The sequence below is a fragment of the Chiloscyllium plagiosum genome, unplaced genomic scaffold, assembly GCF_037043375.1.
Source record: "Chiloscyllium plagiosum isolate Xiang-an unplaced genomic scaffold, Cpla_swu_hap1 HiC_scaffold_2, whole genome shotgun sequence".
NCBI lineage: Eukaryota > Metazoa > Chordata > Chondrichthyes > Orectolobiformes > Hemiscylliidae > Chiloscyllium > Chiloscyllium plagiosum.
Genome location: NW_028270140.1, coordinates 55,668,297 through 55,689,700, shown reverse-complemented (window position 1 = coordinate 55,689,700; position 21,404 = coordinate 55,668,297). Strand labels below are relative to the sequence as shown.

Genomic DNA, 21,404 nt, shown 5'->3' with positions numbered 1-21,404 from the left:
CATCATCACTTCCCCAATGTAAGGAAAAATGTTTTCACCCAGAGAGTGGTGGGAATCTGGAACTCACTGTCTATAAGGGTGGGGGAGTAAGAAACCCTCATAACATTTAAGAAGTATTTAGACACCAAATTGCAATGCAAAGACATTCAAGACAATGTAACAAGTGCTAGAAAATGGGATTAGACATTTAGGTGTTTAGTTTTGATGGTGCAGATGTGATGAACTGAAGAGCCTTTTATTTGCTTTAGTTCTCTATTACGCTATGATAATGGATGATCACCCAATTATTATTCCATAGTTCCTTCAAAAAATATACTGCAGAAATCAGCTAGTTGTCATTTCATTCCAAGGACATCTATGTGACCATTTGAGAAACCACTGTTAATGTTTTACAACACATCAACAGCTTGTGAAAGGTCTGTATTAAAATACAGCTCAAACCAGGCTGTTCTTCCTATCTGTTTATGTGGAGTTGAGGCCAGATGCATTTTGAGCAGTGGCCATCTTTGGTATTCTGCTGTCAAGCTCTAGGTCCCTTCTGGCAGCTCACCTGGGAGTGGTAGTGTGTGGTTATGAGGACATGAGGATGCTTCATTCTTGTTTCTCCCCTTTTCCTCTTGGGTGTGTGATGATTCCCCACACTAAAAGCCCAGGGTTTCCCTGTGTCTTTGATCTCCGCAGGCCTTCATAGCCCCACCAAGGCCCATTATTGTGTTCTGGCACTATTTGGATTGCAAGAGCTGGTAGCTGGCTGCTTGTTTAGGCTGCAGGCAGTTTATTCAATGTTGTAAGGCCATTTATAATAAACTCAGTCATTTTGACATCGACTTTATTTTTGGGTGGGTGAGTATTTTGATTCCCACCACCATCACCATCACCTCCCCACAACAAAGTCCAGCTGGGTAACACCCTACATAAATAACGAATATTAAATCTGGCTTTGCATTTGCAAAAAAACCCAATGTATGAATTACCTTCCTTCATACTTATTAATGTCTCTTTTTTATTGTTATACCTTAATTTAAAGTAATTGCTATAGTGCAGGAAAGGAATTGCTCACAATTGCTCCAAAAGAGCAGTCAGTTCTCATTTTGTTCGAGGTGCAACACTAATGTATTGGTTAAAACAAGAAAGAAACTAGATCATTCATGAAGCACCTGCATTAATAGGTCATTGATTCTTGCAGATGTCATCCTGATCTCTCGTACTTGGACCCCCCCCAAGAAACGCAAAGTGGCTATTTGCATATAGAGTCCTGTCCTTTGTGTGGCAAAAGGAATGTCCATACATTTTTCCACATGGCAGTGATCTGACCAATCAGATTCAACTTGCCAGGCTTGAATTTAATTTGTTGTTCAAGACAGTTAACAGTTTGTGCTGTATTCATGTTAACCACAGTCCAATCAATCAGTGTCCTCTTCTCATGCTGTATAAATTGTTGTTTCCTTCTAAAGTTGGTTTTCTTGTGTACACAGTTGCAAAGTGCAAAACTTCATGTCTCTTTTTAGCAACATTTGTGTTCTGTACATTCAAACTATACAATCAAGTTTTCCACATTCTGTGAAACACATCATTTACACTTTCCAAACTCCAGCCTTTACAGTTCCTGATCAAATGTATGTTAATGAACTAAGTGTACAAACTCTGGTCGTTTCTTTATACACATGTGTAGACAATAGAAACCCCAATCTTCAGTATTTTAAACTTTTTTGCAATTGCTATGGATATTCAGGTCCACAATCATCACTTGGCAATGTAATCCTTTTGTACACTCTCCTTTTACTTTAAATTACAAGAGTGTAAGCATAATATAGCATAATGTACAAGACTGGAAAGAGACTATTGCTTATGAAATACAAATTACTTATATTTCCATATATAACCTACTTTTTGATTTGAATTTTTGTTTTCTAATATTCCTGAGATGACAAAAATAAGCTTTTTTCATAAAAACAATAGCTCCAGATTGTGGAATGTTAAAAAATGCTGCTCCTAATGTATAGCTATGTAACGTTGTTCTTCATTGGCCACCTGCAACTATGCCAAAATCACTGTTTCTGTGTCACCCTTGTTACAGCTTATGGCCCACAAATAAAACCATCTTAAAAAAAAGCATTATATTCCTTTCAGCGCATGCATTTTCAGTCTTTGGATTATTATTCCGATTCCATCCCTTCTTTCTCTGGTTTAGAATAACCACGATGGCCAAGTGTTGAACATTTCACGAGCATTCCAGTCATTTTTTCACTGATGGAAAAACTAATCTTCCCACTATAGCTGTTGATTGGCAAACAGACTCAGTGAAAATATCATGTTTGAACTCTGGTCTTCAGACTATGAGTCCAAAGCTACAAAAAAGGGTCATTACTTCATTGCCCTTCTAATCTGAATCAATTATTTACAAAGTGATGTTTTTCTGGCACTGTTTATTCAAAGGAATGGTTAGTTAAGATCCTTTCAGAGGTGAAGTCATTTAACTAATTAGTAAGACACCTAAAATAATTTTTCCTCTCTTCACTTTTAGCATATCTAGAAGACAGCTTTGTAAAGTCTGGAGTCTTCAGCATTGGAGAGCTTGTGCGAGTGTCACGAAGTAAGTATTACCACTGGCTGGGTTTCATCTTAGAAAACCAATTACTCATTTTACAATATATTAACTCTCTTCTGGTGATACCAGGTACAAAGTGAGTTGAGCCTGTAGTGCTGGAAAAGCACAGCAGGTCAGGCAGCATCCGAGGAGCAGGAGAGTTGATGGTTCGGACATGAGCCTTTCATCAGGAATGAGGCTTGTGGGTCGGGGCTGAGAGATAAATGGGAGGGGGTGGGGTTTGGGGAAAGGTAGCTGAGAAAGCAATAGGTGGATGAAGTGAGGGAGAGGGCAGGGGGGGAGTGAAGGACAGGTCTGGAGGGCGGTGTCGAGTTGGAAGATAGGGACTGGGATAATGTGGGGGTGGGGAAATGAGGAAGTTGCTGAAATCCAAATCTATCCTGTGTGGTTGCAGGGTCCCAAGACAGAATATAAAGCATTCTTCCTCCAGGCATCAGGTGGTAACGGTTTGAGGGTGGAGGAGGCCCAGGACCTGCAAGTCCTTGATGGAGTGGGAAGGGGAGTTGAAGTGTTCAGCCACGTGGCAGTGGGGTTGGTGGTGCGAGTGTCCAAGAGATGTTCATTGGGGATACAGGACAAATGTTCTCTGAAACATCTTGCAAATGTTTCAGAGAACATTTCTGGGACAACTGTGTCCACCAACCTGACTGCCCATGGCTGAACACTTTAATTCCCCACGGGACAAATGTGGATTTCAACAGCGTCCTCAATTCCCCTCCCCCCCCACATTATCCCACTCCCAAGCCTCCAACTCAACACCGCCCTCCGGACCTGTCCATCACTCTCCCCTCTGCCCTATCGCCTTCTCCCTCACCTTTATCCACCTATCGCTTGCTCAGCTACATTTCCTAGGACCTTACCATTAAGTGTATAATAATATGGAGTCAATAGTTCTTGTATCCCTGAATTATGAGATAAGAAATCCATAGTGACAGACAAGTTAAATTACAAATATGGCTTTATTGTCAATCGCAAAATTATACAGAAAGAATTACATTAGCAGTTAGCTTTCATGGTACAAAATGATAGAAATACAGCATTCTTCAACAAGTTCTGACCATGAGTCTATCAGAAATATTCAAGGTGAAGTCTCCAAAGTGTGTCAGTAATCTTGTAGCCCCATCCATTATGCAGTTCATCAGATTATCATCACACAATGAGAGCAACAATCTAGTCCAAAATGTCACAGTAAAAGCGGGAAATTGAAGAGCCGGGACATTAACCTTCTGTAGATTGCTTGTCTTTGGTGTCTGATTAACACAAAGGAAGTGAAACAAAAGTTGCATTTCAAAATCAATTAAAGCTAATTAATTAATTACTCTGTTAATTAGATCTTGCTCTGACATACCAGGAACAAAAGGGAACTGCAGCTGTAAATACTTCAAGAAATAAGGCCTAACGCAACAAAGTATTAAAATTCTCAGGGAGACTAGTATTAATATTTTCAGGGGGCTCTGGAACTACAGTGATAATGTCCTTACCTCTAAACCAAGAGGACCAGATTCAGGTTCCAGGTGCTCCAGATGTATGTAATAATATCTTTGTTGATTAGAAAATGTTTATTTATATTTTAAAAATAAAGACTTCCTGTTTATAGTTGAATGGATGACACAAGTAGATTTCATGTTTTAAGATGTTTACAGCAACAAACAGACTGAAAGCACTATTAACTCAACAGCAATTTTATTGAAAACTCATTTTTAAACTGTAGAACAGAGTTAGATGTAGGTTTGCTCGCTGAGCTGGAAGGTTCATTTTCAGATGTTTTGTCACCATACTAGGTAATATCATCAATAAACCTCCAGATGAAGCACTGATGGTATGGCCCACTTTCCATTTATGTATTTGGGTTTCCTTGGGTTGATTGTGTCATTTCCTGTGATGACATCATTTCCTCTGGTGGCATCATTTCCCATTCTTTTTCTCAGGGGGTGGTAAATGGGATCCAAGTCAATGTGTGTGTTGATAAAGTTCCGATTGGAATGCCATGCTTCTAGGAATTCTTGTGTGTGAGTATGTTTGGCTTGTCCTAGAATGGATGTGTTCTCCCAGTCGACTTGGTGTCCTTCCTCATCTATATGTAAGGATACTAGTGAGAATGGGTTATGTCTTTTTGTGGCTAGTTGATGATCATGTATCCTGGTGGCTAGTTTTCTGCCTGTTTGTCCAATGTAGTGTAGAACAGATCATTTAAAACAACCAAAGCAAACAATACCATAATCAGGAACATGTTACATTTTCCTTTAAGTGGACATTCAATTCTTCTGAAACCAGTCTGAAATTGTTTTTCCAGCTTTGAATTTTCTCTTTCAAAACCTAGAAATTTTTAACCCCAGAGTTGACCTTCATAGTGGGAGTATTACAACTGATCCTTCAATTTTCACTAGCCATAAAAATCTTTAAACCTTACCTTAACTTCTCTCAAATTTGATCTTTTGAATTTAAGCACAAGCTTCGGCCCACAATCTAGTATGGTCACCCACAGACTTCCAGTTTCTATCTGATTTCTCTCTTAACCCTGACAGACTCACTGTGTTAGTAAGTGTTCAGAGATATTTTGGAAACACTTTCTCTCTAAAACCATTTGCATCATAATGTCAAAGTCAAAGTTATAGTCAAAGAGATGTACAGCGTGGAAACAGACCCTTCGGTCCAACTCGTCCATGCCGACCAGATATCCCAGCCCACGCCCCCCCCCCCCTACAACCCACCCTCCCATCCTGGCACTTTCCCCTGCCACCGCAGGAACTGTAAAACCTGCGCCCACACCTCCTCCCTCACCTCTATCCAAGGCCCTAAAGGAGCCTTCCACATCCATCAAAGTTTTACTTGCACATCCACTAATATCATTTATTGTATCCGTTGCTCCCGATGCAGTCTCCTCTACATTGGGGAGACTGGGCGCCTCCTAGCAGAGCGCTTTAGGGAACATCTCCGGGACACCCGCACCAATCAACCACACTGCCCCTTGGCCCAACATTTCAACTCCCCCTCCCACTCTGCCGAGGACATGGAGGTCCTGGGCCTCCTTCACCGCCGCTCCCTCACCACCAGACGCCTGGAGGAAGAACGCCTCATCTTCCGCCTCGGAACACTTCAACCCCATTGCATCAATGTGGTCTTCAACAGTTTCCTCATTTCCCCTTCCCCCACCTCACCCTAGTTCCAAACTTCCAGCTCAGCACTGTCCCCATGATTTGTCTGGACTTGTCCTACCTGCCTATCTCCTTTTCCATCTCTCCACTCCACCCTCTCCTCCCTGACCTATCACCTTTATCCCCTCCCCCACTCACCCATTGTACTCTATGCTACTTTTTCCCCACCCCCACCCTCCTCTAGCTTATCTCTCCACGCTTCAGGCTCACTGCCTTTATTCCTGATGAAGGACTTTTGCCTGAAACGTTGATTTCGAAGCTCCTTGGATGCTGCCTGAACTGCTGTGCTCTTCCAGCACCACTAATCCAGAATCTGGTTTCCAGCATCTGCAGTCATTGTTTTTACCACCCAGATATCCCAACCCAATCTAGTCCCATTTGCTAGCACCTGGCCCATATCCCTCCAAACCCTTCCTATTCATATACCCATCCAGATGCCTTTTAAATGTTGCAGTTGTACTAGCCTCCACCACTTCCTCTGGCAGCACATTCCACACACGCACCACCCTCTGCGTGAAAAGGTTCCCCCTTAGGTCTCTTTTATATCTATTCACATGGACCGAGTATTGAAGTAGCTATGTTGTGAGCAAGTGTGAATTTCTTTGCACCTTCTTCCCAGTAAATCAGCCTAGGCATTCCTTTAATCTTTAGTAGGCTTAGCACCTAGATTAATATCAGGCAGACTTCTATGACTCCATTCATTTTAACCTTAATTTATATAGACAGTCCCAAAACACGTTTTATAAAACTTACATACTTAAAAAGAATTGCAAGCCTACAATTTAGAATAAAAGAATCGCAGGACAAGATTACGTTTTATGACTTTTACTGTAACAGACAAAACAATATCAAAGCAACATTAATAAACATTGCCGAATGTGTCACTAATGCTTCAGACTATTGAAACTGCTATCTTAATTAATGTTTAACTTGACTAATGACACCACACCATATTAATAAACTTTACAACATGCTGTCTACAGAATTGCCATCTTGACAAGTCTTGGAGTCAGAGATGTACAGCACGGAAGCAGATCCTTTGGTCTAACACATCCATGCTGACCAGATATCCTAACCTAATCTAGTCCCATTTGCCAGTACTTGGCCCATATCCCTCTAAACGCTTCCTATTCATACACCCATCCAGATGCCTTTTCAATGCTGTAGTTGTACTAGCCTCCATCACTTCCTCTGGCAGCTCATTCCATACATGCATCACCCTTTGTGTGAAAAGGTTGCCCCTGAGCTCTTTTTATCTTTTTCCCCTCTCACCCTAAACTTATACCCTCTATTTCTGGACTCACCCATCCCAGGGAAAATACCTTGTCTATTTATCCTACCCATGCCCCTCATGATTTTATAAACCTCTATAAGGTCAGCCCTCAGCCTCTGACACTCCAGGGAAAACAGCCCAAGCCTATTAAGTCACTCCCTGTAGCTCAAATCCTCCAACCCTAGCAATATTCTAGTTAATCTTTTCTGAACCCTTTCAAGTTTCACAACATCCTTCCAATAGTCCATACTCCCTCCCAAATTCCAGTGGGTTCAATACTTCTACACATCACCATGCTATTACATTGACTGACCATTGAGAAGCACATCCCTCAAGATTTCCAAACCAACCTGCAGGTGTAAAGCTCAATCTAGCAATTTCTTCTTCCAGCCGAACCTGAGCAAATCTGTGAGTGTTTAGCTTGCCATTGGATTCATTTCCCTGATCATAGATCATCCTCCCTCCTGAATTCTAACTGGTAGTTTGCTTAAAAGCTTGCTCCAGTCTGAGAGTCTGGCAAATAGTACATTGTCCTGGTTCTCTACACAGCAATAGACAGTAAATGATTAAGATGGTAAAAGGAATGCTATTCAAATGAGCTGCTATTTCTTGGGTCTTTCAACTATTTTGAATATTGTTGGAAGTTTTCTAATTTAGGCAAATGGAAAGCTCTCCTGATTTTTGTTTGAGAGCTAGTGGACAGACTTTGAGAAGTCGGGGTGAGTTACTCGCTGCAGGATTGCTGGCATCTGAACTGCACTTGTAACCACAGTATTTATTGGCATGGCTCAGAGGTTATTTGCCACTTGTCAGCCCAAATCTACGTATTGTCCAGGTCTTGCTGCATATGGACATGGAGTACTTCAATATTTGAGGGGTTGCAAATGTACTGAGCATTGTGCAACCTGATACTTATATACTTCAAGGAAATTACAAGCCTAAGAGCAGTGAACATACCCACTTCTGACCTTGCGATGGAGGAAGGTGATTGATGAAGCAACTGAAGATGGTTGGACCTAGGACTCTACCCTGAGGAACCCTTGCAAAAATGTCCTGAAGCTCAGAAGACTGATTTCCAACAACCATTTTCCTACGTGTGCAGTATGACTCCAACCAGCAGAGTTTTTCTTCTGATTTCCATTGATTCTAATTTGTTGGGGCACCTTGATGCCATAATTAATCACGTAGGACCTTGATGTCAAGGACAGCCAGTCTCATCTCACATTTAGGATTTGACAATTTTGTCCATGTTTGAACTAAGACTTTTGAAACTGAGTTGCCCTCACATAGCCTGAGGTTTTTAAGAAGAGTATTTCCCAAACCTCTCTTTGTTGATGTATTTAATATTGAAGTCATCTGTTATCTGCTGCCTGATGGTATTTTTTAAAAGGGCATGCTTCACCTTCACTGCTTCATTGAATAGAGCCTCAATTTTTGTTTTTGCTATTTGTTAGTGAAACTTGTCCTCTTGGTATTATCTTCGTGGATCTGATCTGTGGACCTCACATTCCCAAGCAGGACACATACATGACCAGTTACAATATTCTAACTGCAGTTTAATCAATCACATAAAATCTCTCAGCTTATATCTTTTCTATTATACTGTCAGTGTTCACATATATATTTTAGGTTCTCATATGCCAAAATGAACCAGGTGACAATTTGGTAAATAAGCAGATGTTTGTGATATTGTACAAATTTAGATATCAACACAAGATCAGTAAAGAAAGTAACAAAAAAGCAAATGTGTGGATGCTGAAAATCTGAAATAATACAAGAAGTACTCCACAGGTTAGACAGCATCTGTGGAGAGACAAGCAGAGTTTAAGGGATGGAATTCTCCACTCCTCGTAAGCAGTGGGAATGGGAATTAATGGCAAGTTAGCCTTTGAGAGAAATATGCCCCCTATTTGGCACCTCATCAATTAAATGATGTCAAGAACATCCATTGAGGACTTTCTTGACACACCAGCAATGTGGTTAATTAATGGCTAGTTAGGGGTCTCAACTCATCACCTCCCCAATATACCTGCTTTTCTGGCTGGTAACAGAAATGTCTGGCTTGTCCGGGTGTGGGGTGTCCTTTCATTTGCCCCAGTCTGGGACTAATTGTAGCTGCACATGGAAAGAAGATCCAAAGTGTCTGCTTATGAAAAACCAACCGCCTCACCTTATCTCTGATCCACCTAACACTCTCCTCTCCTTTCCCCACAATTCCCACTGCATGTTACGTTTAACAAAAACCACATTTCTTCTCAATTTTGGAGCCCCTGAAGTCTAGGCTCAATCAAAGATGTTCAGCACCCAGAAGCTGCCACCCTCTGGCCAAAAGCTTTTGGTGAGTGTCTTGGATGACACGGTGTATCCAGGAGGTTCTTTTTGGATTTGTAATTAAGAGAAGACTCGACAACAGCAATTTGCTTAACTATTAACATTTATTGAGTAATGATAAAAGATGAAAATGAAGGAAAAATAAAAGATTGAACTATGGCCATCTATTAAATTTGTTTTTAAAATGTGAAAGGATGGGAAAGAAAGCAATGAGCCTCATGCTCTCCTGCAAATTGGAGACCCCTTGATCGATGGCTCATCTGGAGGCTTAGGTTTCTTCTGAGCACCGTTCATGATCCCAGTCCAAGGTGAAGTCCAATAACTTGGAATGAAACTCTCTTTCTTATACAGTCAAACAAACAGCCAGCACAGATAAGCACATGCAGAAAACAAGCTGCTTGCTAGTTCAGAAAAGAAGTTTTAATTGTGCCATCTGCAGCACATGCAAGAAGGTTCACAGGTTATGCAGCTGTTGAATATTATCAATAATTTTAGCCCTTCAGCCCATTGTATACAATCCATCCTGATGATATTTGCAATGATATTTGACGACATATGTTGCAATTGCAAATGCAGATGCAAATCAGAAATAGCTGCACAAGAACATATAATAAGAAGTAACATTATAATGTAATCTATACTAGAAGATTAAAACTACAATGAAAATAACTAACACCAATAAAAAAATACAACATTGGGCTGTATCTCCAAATCAATGATCACAGTAGCCTTTGGGGACCAGTCCTTAAATATATATCCCACCCCTAATGTACATTCAAGGCCGTGATGGAACCGACAAGTCATGCCAAGTACCTGTCTGCCTTCGATGGTTTCACAAATTAAGAGGAGCCTGTCAATTTCCATGGTAAAAACAAGGACTGCAGATGCTGGAAACCAGAGTCTAGATTAGAGTGGTGCTGGAAAAGCACAGCAGGTCAGGCAGCATCCAATGCTAATGCAAATAGCAGTAATATCCTTAATTACAGTCACTGCTCAACCATGACACATGTATACACACAATTTAATTTATTCTGTCTCTCATCCTGGGGTCAAGGATCCCATTTCTGCTGAAGGCCCTTGAAATCTGCAAGAGGGGGATTAAAAAGCAAGTTTGCCAGACTAGCTGGCTGTTAATCAATGTTACATTTTTTCAGTTAATCTATTTTCATAATTTGCTCTAGAATTCAGGATATTCCAGATTCAGGTTCCTTCATTTTTTAATCCTCCATTTCCCTATCCATAGATCACCTCACTCAATAACAGCAAAATAATATCATGCATGGACTCAAACTTTCTCCAGCTTTCTTCATCTGTATCCATCTTGAGGATATTTCTTCAATATAATTTCTTCCTTGCCAATTTTATGAATCATTGTATGCTTCATTGAGTGGTAACTATCTCCTTATGCAAGTACCCCCTTTGTGCTACAATATACATGGTATCAAACATTACAGCTCTAACGTTCATCAGGCTTTACCTTCAGCTTATGCTTTCCACATTTTATTTTTCCTAGGGTTTCCTTACCACAGACTCCTACACCTCAGCCTTGTTTCACATACACTAACTGTCTTAACACATTCATATGAATAAAGAAGTTGTTAGCTAACAAGGAACAGAGTAGACAAAAGTTAGTCATTTTGAGATTGAGAGAGGGAGGTCATATACCTGACATGAGCCTCCCAGGAGCAATTAGGTGTTTTGAGTTTGAAAATTAATTGAAAATTGAAATAGTGAAAAATAAGCTGTTTTGAAATGTCTTTGACTTGATGGCATATGTACCAAAGTTGAAATGTGAAAGACCCTATCTGATCCCAATCACATATCCTCAGAAAAAATAAAATTAGGAACAAAAGAATGGAGACATTACTTCAGCAAACACAAAGAATGCTGGCCTGGCAGCATCTGGAGGGGCATTCATTTCTTGCAATTCCCCAAGTAGGTGGAGATGCCCTTTATGCAGGAGACCTGTCAGGTCAGAGAGAGTCCGCGATCCTTTTGTAGGACGGTGAAGGTGGCCCAAAAATTGAGATTCAACTTTTATATTTGGTACCCACAAAACCTTTGGGACTCATGGTCATCCACCTAATGCTCTCCACTGTCAGCAATAAGGTTCTCAAGACTAGTATATAGTGGGAACAGATAGATGAAAAAAAAAACAGGGCTAAGTTTTCTTATGGTGGTAAAATACAAGTTTTTTAACCCTTTGTGAGGGGCAGGTCATGCCTCACAAACCTTATTGAATTCTTTGAGGATGTGACAAAACACATTGATGAAGGTAGAAGAGTGGATGTGGCGTACATAGATTTTAGCATGGTGTTTGATAAGGATCCCCATGGGATGCTCATTCAGAAAGTAAGGAAGCATGGGATACAGGGAAACCTGTCAGTCTGAATACAGAATTGACTGTCCCATAGAAGACAGAGGGTGGTGATAGATGGAAAGTATTCAGCCTGGAGCTGAGTGACCAGTGGTGTTCCACACTGATTGGTTCTGGAACCTCTGCTCTTTGTGATTTTTACAAATAATTTGGATGAGGAAGTGGAAGGGTAGGTTAGTAAGTTTGCCAATGACATGAAGATTGGTGGAGTTGTGGATAGTGTGGAGAGCTGTTGTAAGTTCCGAAGAGACATTGATAGGATGCAGAACTGGGCTGATAAGTGGCAGATGGAGTTCAACTTGGAAAAATGAGAAGTGATTCACTTTGGAAGGTCTAATTTGAATACAGAATACAGGGTTAAAGACAGGATTATTGGCAGTGTGGAGGAACAGAGGAATCTTGGGGTCCACGTGTATAGAGCCCTCAAAGTTGTCATCCAGGTTGATAGGGTTGTTAAGAAGACTTATGGCATGTTGGCTTTCATTAGCAGGGGGATTGAGTTTAAAAGCTGTAAGGTTATGCTGCAGCTCTACAGAACCCTGGTTAGACAACACTTTGAGTATTGTGTTCAGTTTTGGTCGACTCATTATAGGAATGATGTGGAAGCTTTAGAGAGGGTGCAGAGGAGATTTACCAGGATGCTACCTGGATTGGAAGGCAGGTCTTATGAAGAAAGGTTGAGGGAACTAGGGCATTTCTCATTGGAGTGAAGAAGGATGAGAGGTGACTTGATAGAGGTGTTCAAGCTGTTGAGAGGCATAGAAAGAGTGGATAGCCAGAAACATTTTCTCATGGTGAAATGTCTATCACGAGGGGGCATAATTTTAAGGTAATTGGAAGAAGGTTTAGGGGAGATGTCAGATGTGGGCTCTTTACTCAAACAGTGGGGTGAGAGTGGAATGCATTGCCAGCAGTGGCAGTAGAGTCAGATACATTAGGGACATTTAAGCGACTCTTCGATAGGCACATGAAAGTTAGTACAATGAAGTGTAAGTAGGTTAGTCTGATCTTGGAGTAGGATAGAAGGCCAGCACAACAGTGAGGGCGAAAGGGCCTGTACTACTCTATGTTCTCTGTTCAATGTTCTATTACAACATCACCTACTGGTTTAATCATACAAATGCTCAAGATGGGGTATCTGTCTGTCGTCCAGTGGGAGCTTTCACTCAGTCCACCATTACCTCTTCCAGAGTTCATATTCTTTAATTTCTGTAACATCTTGACATAATAGCCAATCACGCTTTTTTATTTTGATTGTAATTATTCTTACATCCCTTTCACTGATACTACTTTCATTGTTTTAAAGTCAGTTTCTCTGTGGATTTTTGTGTCAGTGTCTTGGTTTAAACAATGTTTTTATGCTCTTCCAAGTCCCCAGTCCTTTTGTCAAGTAAGTGTATATGTCTGAGACCCGTTCTTCAGTGCATGTTTTTCTACCATGCCATGTTTGTTATCTTCGGGGTAACATTCACTTTTGTACACCTACATCAGGATCCCAAGATCATGTCATGCATTCTTGACTCCCACATGATCTCATCAAATAATCTCTGTCGTTTTACTTATTTCTCCACATTTGATCCCAATTGATCACCAATTCAGTCTTTTTTAAAAAGAAAACAAGGACACAAGTATCACCAAGAGAAAGTTATCAGTTTGGTGCTCACAGCTAAACTTCCTTTTCATTAAATGTATTTTAACCTCAATTGTCATTTTAACCTGTTATTCAAATGTTGTCTTCTGCCACTAGCTTCCCTTCCTAATTACTTAATTTATCCAATTTTCTAATTTAACTATTACCAACATCAAATGCCAGAGATCTGTAGAGATTTGTCGTCTATGGAACATAATGTTATGATATTTTAAAATAGAAGGCAAACATTTCTGTTTGATTCAGACACAACACACTTTGATTGTTCTTTCTCTAAGATGATCACGTTTTTTAAAGTTACTTGATTACTCATTCTAGATATTTGATATAGATCTATGTAAATTTATCCAAATTTAATATTCTGTTTCCTTCCTTAAAGTCGCTAACCATTTTCGAATGCACTGAAACCATTGAGATGTGTGCACACACATTATCATTTCTCAGAATCCCTTTAAATTTTAAGGTAACTACTCCAGTTAAATGTTTTGGAATAGCAGGGCTTGTGAGTCTGAATATAGTTTTTGTTATGATGTACTTAAATGTACCCAGGCTCAATGGTTTTGAGATTCCTGACACTCAGTACAATTAACATTTCCACTTCCCCAACATTGAAATATGTTATTGATGAATGGCTTGATAGGTTGAGAGTGCATCATCCATCACTGTGTTCGCTGTTGAAATTCAGCAAATGTGTTCAGCCTTCAGTATCTCCAACTTCTATAAAAAAAATCTCCATCCATTCCACATCAAGCACAGCGGGTTAATTAGCAATATAGATTCAACAGAAGGGGTGAGATGTTAACGTTTGCATGTAATAAAGTCATGCATCTCACTTCCTCCTCTGAAGGAATCAGTGTGTATACTTTTAGCAAAGGAAAAGCCCACTCTTTTGTTAAATTTGCCTTTCCTAAACTCTTCACCCACAGCAAGTTGCAGTTTCAACATTCCAATTTCCCTATCACTTGGATATTAACAACGAGTTAAGCTTATCATCCAGAATTAAAGATTCATTCGTGTCAAAACAGTTTTTGGACGTTCACTGTGGCCAACAAATGAAATTCCAAATATGGTAATTTACCCACGTCCGAACACAACAGGAGCCAATTCCAAAAGGTAAATTATTACCAAGCTTTACAAGTCAAATTTTTGAATCAACATTTCACACATTCTTGCTTTAGACAACCATGATGGTTTCTTAAAAGGACATTACATTAACTGTGCATGTTCCACACTCATACAGGTACACACAGGCATACACCATATTTTCAAATCACCATATATTCCCAAAATGCAAACTCACTTGAAAGTATCCCCAGATCTCAAGCTCCAGGGCACAAAAACACAAAAGTTGTACAAGATGACATTTAGCTACCAAAAAAAAAACGTGCATTCAAATCAGAATACAAAGAGGTAACACTTCCACAAGGTTCAGTGCACTTGCACAGCACAGGAACCTAGCTTCCAGTTCTCTCTTTTCTCTGGTGATAACCATCCCCCATCCTGGGATATGGAAGATCTCCAGAACATCAGGTTGCTTTTCCCTTCTCTTACACATTTTCACAAATCCCATCCTCTTCACCAAAAGAATCTTGGATCATCGGGTGTATCCAAGTAGTTCTTTTTATATTCGGTTAAATGTAGTTAAGAGAAGATGCAACAACAGCAATTTGCTTAAAACAACCATTTATTGAATAATGACGAAAGATGGAAAATGAAAGAAAAATAAAAGACTGAAGTATGACCATCTATTAAGTAATAAAAAAGTGAAAAAGGAAGAAAAAGAAAGCAGTGAGCTTCACATCCTCCCGTACATTGGAGACCCCCTCGATCGATGGCTGGTCTGGATGCTTAGGTTTGATCCTGGCACCATTCGTGATCTCAGTCCAAGGTGAAGTCCAATAACTTGGAATGAAACTCTATCTCTTATACACTGTAACAAACAGCCAGCACAGAAAAGCAGATACAGAAAATAAGCTGCTTGCAAGTTTTGATTATACCGTCTGCAGCACAAACAGGAATGTTCAGAGAACTCATTGAGGGTCATACAGCTGTCGAATATCATCAACAATATTAGCCTTTCAGCCCATCAGTGAGGCAGAAGCTTTCTGCCAAAGCCTCCAGTGAATCGAACAGCTTGCCAGTTGGCTCTTAGCAAACTGATTAGCTGGTAGCCTGGCAAGCTTTTATGATGAGGACGGTGATGCAATTGCCTCCTCACATGCCATTCACACACATATACCTTACACGAATACACACAGACACACATATATCCTGAAAATGGGGAAATTATGACTCATATTTCAAATTAATGTCATTTCATTAAAACTGAGTTACACTTGTAGCAATTTTTAAATCAGGTGCAGAGAGACAGAAAGGTTGGTGATGGCAGGAATGCAGGGGAGGAAAGAAGAACAGTGAAGGTCTGTGATAGAGTCAGAGGCAGGACTAATTAAATAACATCAGGGATAATGGTTCCGACACAACATTGTGTCATCATGGAATAAAGCATTGGCAAACTGGACGAGAGGGGCCTTTATTGGCAAAAACCTGACTATCACCTGAAGCTGCTATCGAGAAATGTGAAAGCAGTTTTCCAATTATGACATGAAATTTCTAAATTCAGTCTGGGTATGTAAGGTCATGAAATATCTAATTGAAAAATGAGGATTCGAGATTCCAATGAACTCCAGTAGGAAAATGTAAAGAATGGAGAATGCTGAGGTTAGAGTGGGAGAAAACTACGCATTTAAAATGGCAAAAATTTAAATTACCACATATTTGAGATCAAACTTGCAGATGAAGTAAAGCCATCACCTTGTTGTCACTAAGTGGCAAAGAAAGCCATATCTTGAGTGTTTAGTATACTAAGTTTAAAGAACTACAGGCAAATTGCTTTTTCATTTGGTGCGAACACTTCATTAAATTTAAAGTGTTTTAATGATGTCCTTGGTTTGTTGAGAGTATGCCATTATTTGTACATTATTTCCCTTTTAAATTCCTAAATGCTCTCCCCAACTGCTCAAAATTTCCACATATTTTTTCCACTTGCTTTTGTGATGTGTCTTCACCATGGAGCTAATAAACCTCTCAGACACCATGGAAAAGGGCTTTGTATTTAGAAACCTATAGAATCTCCAACCAAATTTAATCCTGCTTTATTACAGTTTAAGAGACTTTCACTGCATTAATAGTCCACTGTTCCATAGTGTTGTAATGTAGTTCAGGGTCACTCTCCTTTGAGGTACAGTTTCTGTCTCTCATTAAAGATCTCTTCAGAAAATATTTGGACTCAAGAGGTTTCATGGATCTCTGGGTCACTTATTGCCTCTATAGATAGTCACCCATGTATTTCTTCTGCAATATTCCTGCCTTTAGGAAGATGCAGTGATAATTTCAGTGAAGTAGAGGTCCAAACTAATATGCTGGGAACATGGGTTCAAATATCACCATGATTGTTGGTGGACTTTAATATAAATCTGCAATAGAAATTGTCTCAGCAATAGTGACCATGACTGCTGTAACGAATTGTAAAATCTCATCTAATACACTGATGTTCTTTAGGGAAAGAAATCTGTCATCCTTACCTGGTTTGACCTACATATGACTCTGGTTGCACAACAAATTTGTTAACTCATAGCTGCCTTCTTCAATTGGCTAGCAGGCCACTCAGTCCAAGAGCACTTAAGCAGCCCCCACATCCCATGACTAAATAATCTTTTAAAAATACTCTGCACTAACATATCCACTGCTTCCTCACCACATTTGACAAAGTCCCTCAAGGTAGGCTGGTCCAGGAGATTACCTAACATGGGATCCATGGTGAGTTTGAGTACATAAAGAGTGGAGCTGGAAAAAGCACAGCAGGTCAAGCACCAGCAGAGGAGAAGGGAGTCAACGTTTAAGGTTGGAACCTTTCATCAATACTGGGGGAGGGGAAGGTGGCTGAGAAATAAATAGAAGGAGGGATGGGGCTGGGGGAAAGGTGGATGGGATGGCAATAGGTGGATGCAAGTATGAAGTGGCTGCGACTGGTCAGTGGGAAGGGTGGAGCGGATAGGTGGGAAGGAAGATGTATAGGTAGGGTCAGGTTAAGGGTACGAAGTGGAAAGGGAGGGCTGGGTCTTTGATGAGGTGGGGGTTGGGAAAATTTGGAAGCTGGTGAATTCTATGTTAAGGCAGAATGGTTATAAGCTCCTGAGGAGGAAGATAAGGTGTGCTTCATTTAGTTTGTGGCTGGCCTTGTGTTGATGATGGAGGAAGCCCAAGATAGACATGTCCTCGGGGAAGCAGAAGGGGGAGTTGCAATGGCTGGTAACTGGAAATTGACTGGAGAGTACAGGCGATAAATGTTCCGTGAACTAGTTCCCGAGTTTGTGCTCAGTCTCTCTGATGTAGACGAAACCACATCGGAAGCAAAGGATGCAATAAATCTGATGAGAGGAAAAGAACATGAATCTCTGCCAGACGTGGAATGACTCTTTGGGGCTATGGATGGGGGGGGGGGGGGGAGGGTGGGTGGATGTTGGGGGAGGTTTTGCAACTCCTTCCGCCACAGGGAAAGGTTCCAGATGTGGAGGAGGGATAGGTGGGGTTTGTGGATATAATGAGGGAGTCGCAGTCCCTGTGCAAAGCAGATGGGGTGTGGAGAGAGAAATATCATTTTGGCGATGGGGTTAGACTGCAGGTAATGGAAGGAGGATGAGGACGATGCGTTGGACTTGCAGATTAATCGGTGGAATGTGAGGACCTGGGGGACTCTATCCTTGTTGTGGTTGGCATGGTTTGTTTGAGGGCAGAAGTGCAGTTGGGTTGGCCAGTTGGTTTGATCATAGAAAACAAAGGATAATTGTGGAGGGGTGTTTTTCTGATTAAAGGTCAATGGTGGACTTTAATATAAATCTGGACACCAGTAGTGTTCTGCAAGGATTGGTACTGGAACCTGTGTTGTTTGTCATATATATGGATAAAAATTGAAGTGGTCTGATTACTACGTTTGCAGATAACACAGAAGTTGGTGGAGTTTTCAAGAGGTTATCAAAGAAGGGATATAGCAGGATAAAGACCAGTTGGGCAGAGAAATGGCAGATGGAGTTTAAACTGGACAAGAGTGAGATGAAGCATTTTGGAAAGTTAAATGCAAGAGAAAAGTATACAGTAAATGGTAGAACCTTTAAGAGCATTGTTATACAGAGGGATATTGGGGTGTGAGTCCATAGCTCTCTGAAAGTGGCAACTCAAGGACAAGTCAATAAAGTGGTCAGAAGGCAAACAGAATGATTGCTTTCATCATTTGGGGCATTGAGTATAAAAGTTAACAAGTCATGTTGCAGCTATATAAGACTTTCGTCAGGCCACATTTGGAATACCATGTGCAGTTCTCGTGGCCACACTATATGAAAGATGTGGGGGTTTTGGACAGGGTGCAGAAGACATTTACCAAGATGTTGCCTGAATTTGAGTGTAAAGAGAGATTGGACAAACTTGGATTTTTTTTTTCCACTAGAGTCTTGGAGGCTGAAAGGCAATCTGATAGAAATATATAAAATTGTAAGCTGCATTTATAGGGTTTATACCCGACTATATATCCTATAAATGCATCTTACAATTTTATAAATCTCTCCTTACATTTCAGACATTTTCCTAGTGTAGAAATGTCAACTGCTGGGGGCATAGGTTTAATGAGAGAGGGGAAAATTTTTACCGGAGTGTGGTAGGTGCTCAGAATGTGCTGCCAGGGGAAATGGTACAAGCAGATATGGTAATAATGTTTAAGAGGCATTTAGACCCACACATAACAGGCAGGGAATAGAGGAATAGGGGTCAGGTGAATTGGCCATGTTAAATTGCCCGTAGTGTTCGGTAAAGGGGTAAATGTAGGGGAATGGGTGGGTTGCGCTTCGGCAGGTCGGTGTGGACTTGTTGGGCCGAAGGGCCTGTTTCCACACTGTAAGTAATCTAATCTAATCTAATCTAATCTAATCTAATCATGTGTAGGCAGATGTTATTAGTTTATAATGGCATTGTGTTTGACACAGACATGGTCAGCCCAAAGAGCCAGTCCTTGTGCTATACTATTCTATGTTCTTGGATAACCATATTCTGCAAAGTTTGATCCAGAATCTTCTCAGGGACTCTCAAGCATCTGGTCAATTACAGCTCCAACATAGGGGTAATCTGCAGAGATTCAGTTTTGTAGCACATAATGTAAACATGCTGCCCCTGAATAATCTAAAGATCCTTGATCATCCACATATTCCACTCCATGCGGAAACTAACTGTACGGCCTCTTCACTATGTAAAAGTCAATTATCAAAAAGTACTAATGTTCAAGCACACAACTTCCTGTAAGGCTGAATTCTAGTTGAAGTTAATTTATTAACTTTCCCATATCCTGACGAAGTAGCACCTGATCCTATGTATAGTAAACAAAACTGCCTGTATAAGTGCCATCTGAATTTTTAATGCAGTGTTATTACCATAGTCAACTGCAGATTGCTTATATATTGTAAAGAATGAGTTCTAACACTGACTATTCCACTTCAAAAAACATTCATTACTAGTGTCTCCTTTGTATCCTGTTATCAAGTTCCTAGCCATACTGCCACATTCTCATCATTAATCAGCAAAAGCATTTCTCAGCAAATCTTAATTTTGATCTCTTATTACAGTCTTAGCATTCAGTTGACTGGCCATTAGTCAACTAGATTATCAATTTTTCCATTTTGGAACAGCTGTTAACTTGTTAGCTATCCAGTCCCTTCAAAGTATCTGTTATTTTGCTCAGTACTCAAAGCAGCATTTGATCGCTGTCTTTCCTACTTTAAGCAAATTCTTAAGAGCTGCTTCTTTGACTATATTTATCATATTTAATATCATCACTCATACCTGTTGCCTTTTTCCCACTAACACTCTTCTCTGTTGGTGAAAACTGAGGCAGAGTTATCATTTGATATGTTCATTCTTCCTTTAACCTGGTAAATGGTATTTAGCAGAGAAGGTGATATTCTTTGGAAGAAGGCAATATCAATGATATAGCACAGTTCTAAAGAGTATGAATGGAAATGAGGAGTTGGGGGTTGTTTTTAGGAAAGATTATGAGTTGTCTGCAATTTTGGATTTCATAAGTAGAAATATTGATGTAATAACACCAGGAAGTCATACAGAATCTTCATGCTGCCCTGATCAGGTCACAACTCGAGTACATAGATCATAGTTCAGCACAGTACAGACCCTTTGGCCCTCAATGTTGTGACAGCCTTTTATCCTACTCTAAGATCAGACTCATTACATAACTTTCATTGTATTATCTTCCATGTGCCTGTCCAAGAGTTGCTTACATGTCCCTAGTTCTGCATGCAATTCTGGTCTCTACACTTCAGAAAAAGTGAAAGTCTAGTAGATAATTGAATATCGCATTCAATTTAGAGAGGACCTGACACTAGTATTAAACTTAAATAAGAGCAGTTATGAGGACATGAAGACAGAGTTGGCAAAAGTGAACTGGGAAATTAGATTATAGGTACAGTGATGGACATTGAAGGAGATATTTCAGAATTGTCAGAAAAGGTATCTTCTAGCGAAAAGGAAAAAAAAAACGATTCCAAGGGAAAGACACAAAATCCAACTAAGAAATTTAAAAATAGTCCAAAATTGAGAAAAGATATTTCATTTCAAGTTGAGTGTCAAGACAGAGAATTGGACATAATTTAAAGAACTTCTTATGCATCATTTTAAAGATGCATAAGGAACTTAAAGAATAGCAAAGAAGGATGGGAGTACTAGAGAAAGCTAACCAGAAAGATAAAACAATAAGTAAAAGTTTCTACAGATATTTAAAAGGAAAAAAGTAAGTAAATGAGTCCTCTAGAGAGAGAATGTAAAACTATTATAAATTTCTGTTTTAGTCAGATATAGAGCCAGATTTTCCCTACCTCTGTCCTCATAGTTCTCTAGTACTTGTTGGAGGAAGGCAAACCACACCCCATTTTCACTATTCTGTGAGGGTAGGGTGC

At 40.1% G+C, this 21,404-nt stretch overlaps 1 protein-coding gene across 18 annotated transcripts in view; it reads left to right on the top strand.

Moving 5' to 3' along the window:
- The window catches only part of LOC122562011 (nuclear factor 1 B-type-like), a 637,597-nt gene that overhangs the window by 487,347 nt on the left and 128,846 nt on the right, over positions 1 to 21,404 (top strand). For 17 of the 18 annotated variants that reach the window (XM_043714413.2, XM_043714404.2, XM_087996880.1 and 14 more), the window contains one exon: positions 2,525 to 2,593. The exons of the other annotated variant lie outside the window; for it this stretch is intronic. In XM_043714413.2, coding sequence (XP_043570348.2) covers positions 2,525 to 2,593 — 69 coding nt within the window. The remainder of the gene's footprint in view (positions 1 to 2,524; positions 2,594 to 21,404) is intronic. 18 annotated transcript variants of the gene reach the window in all.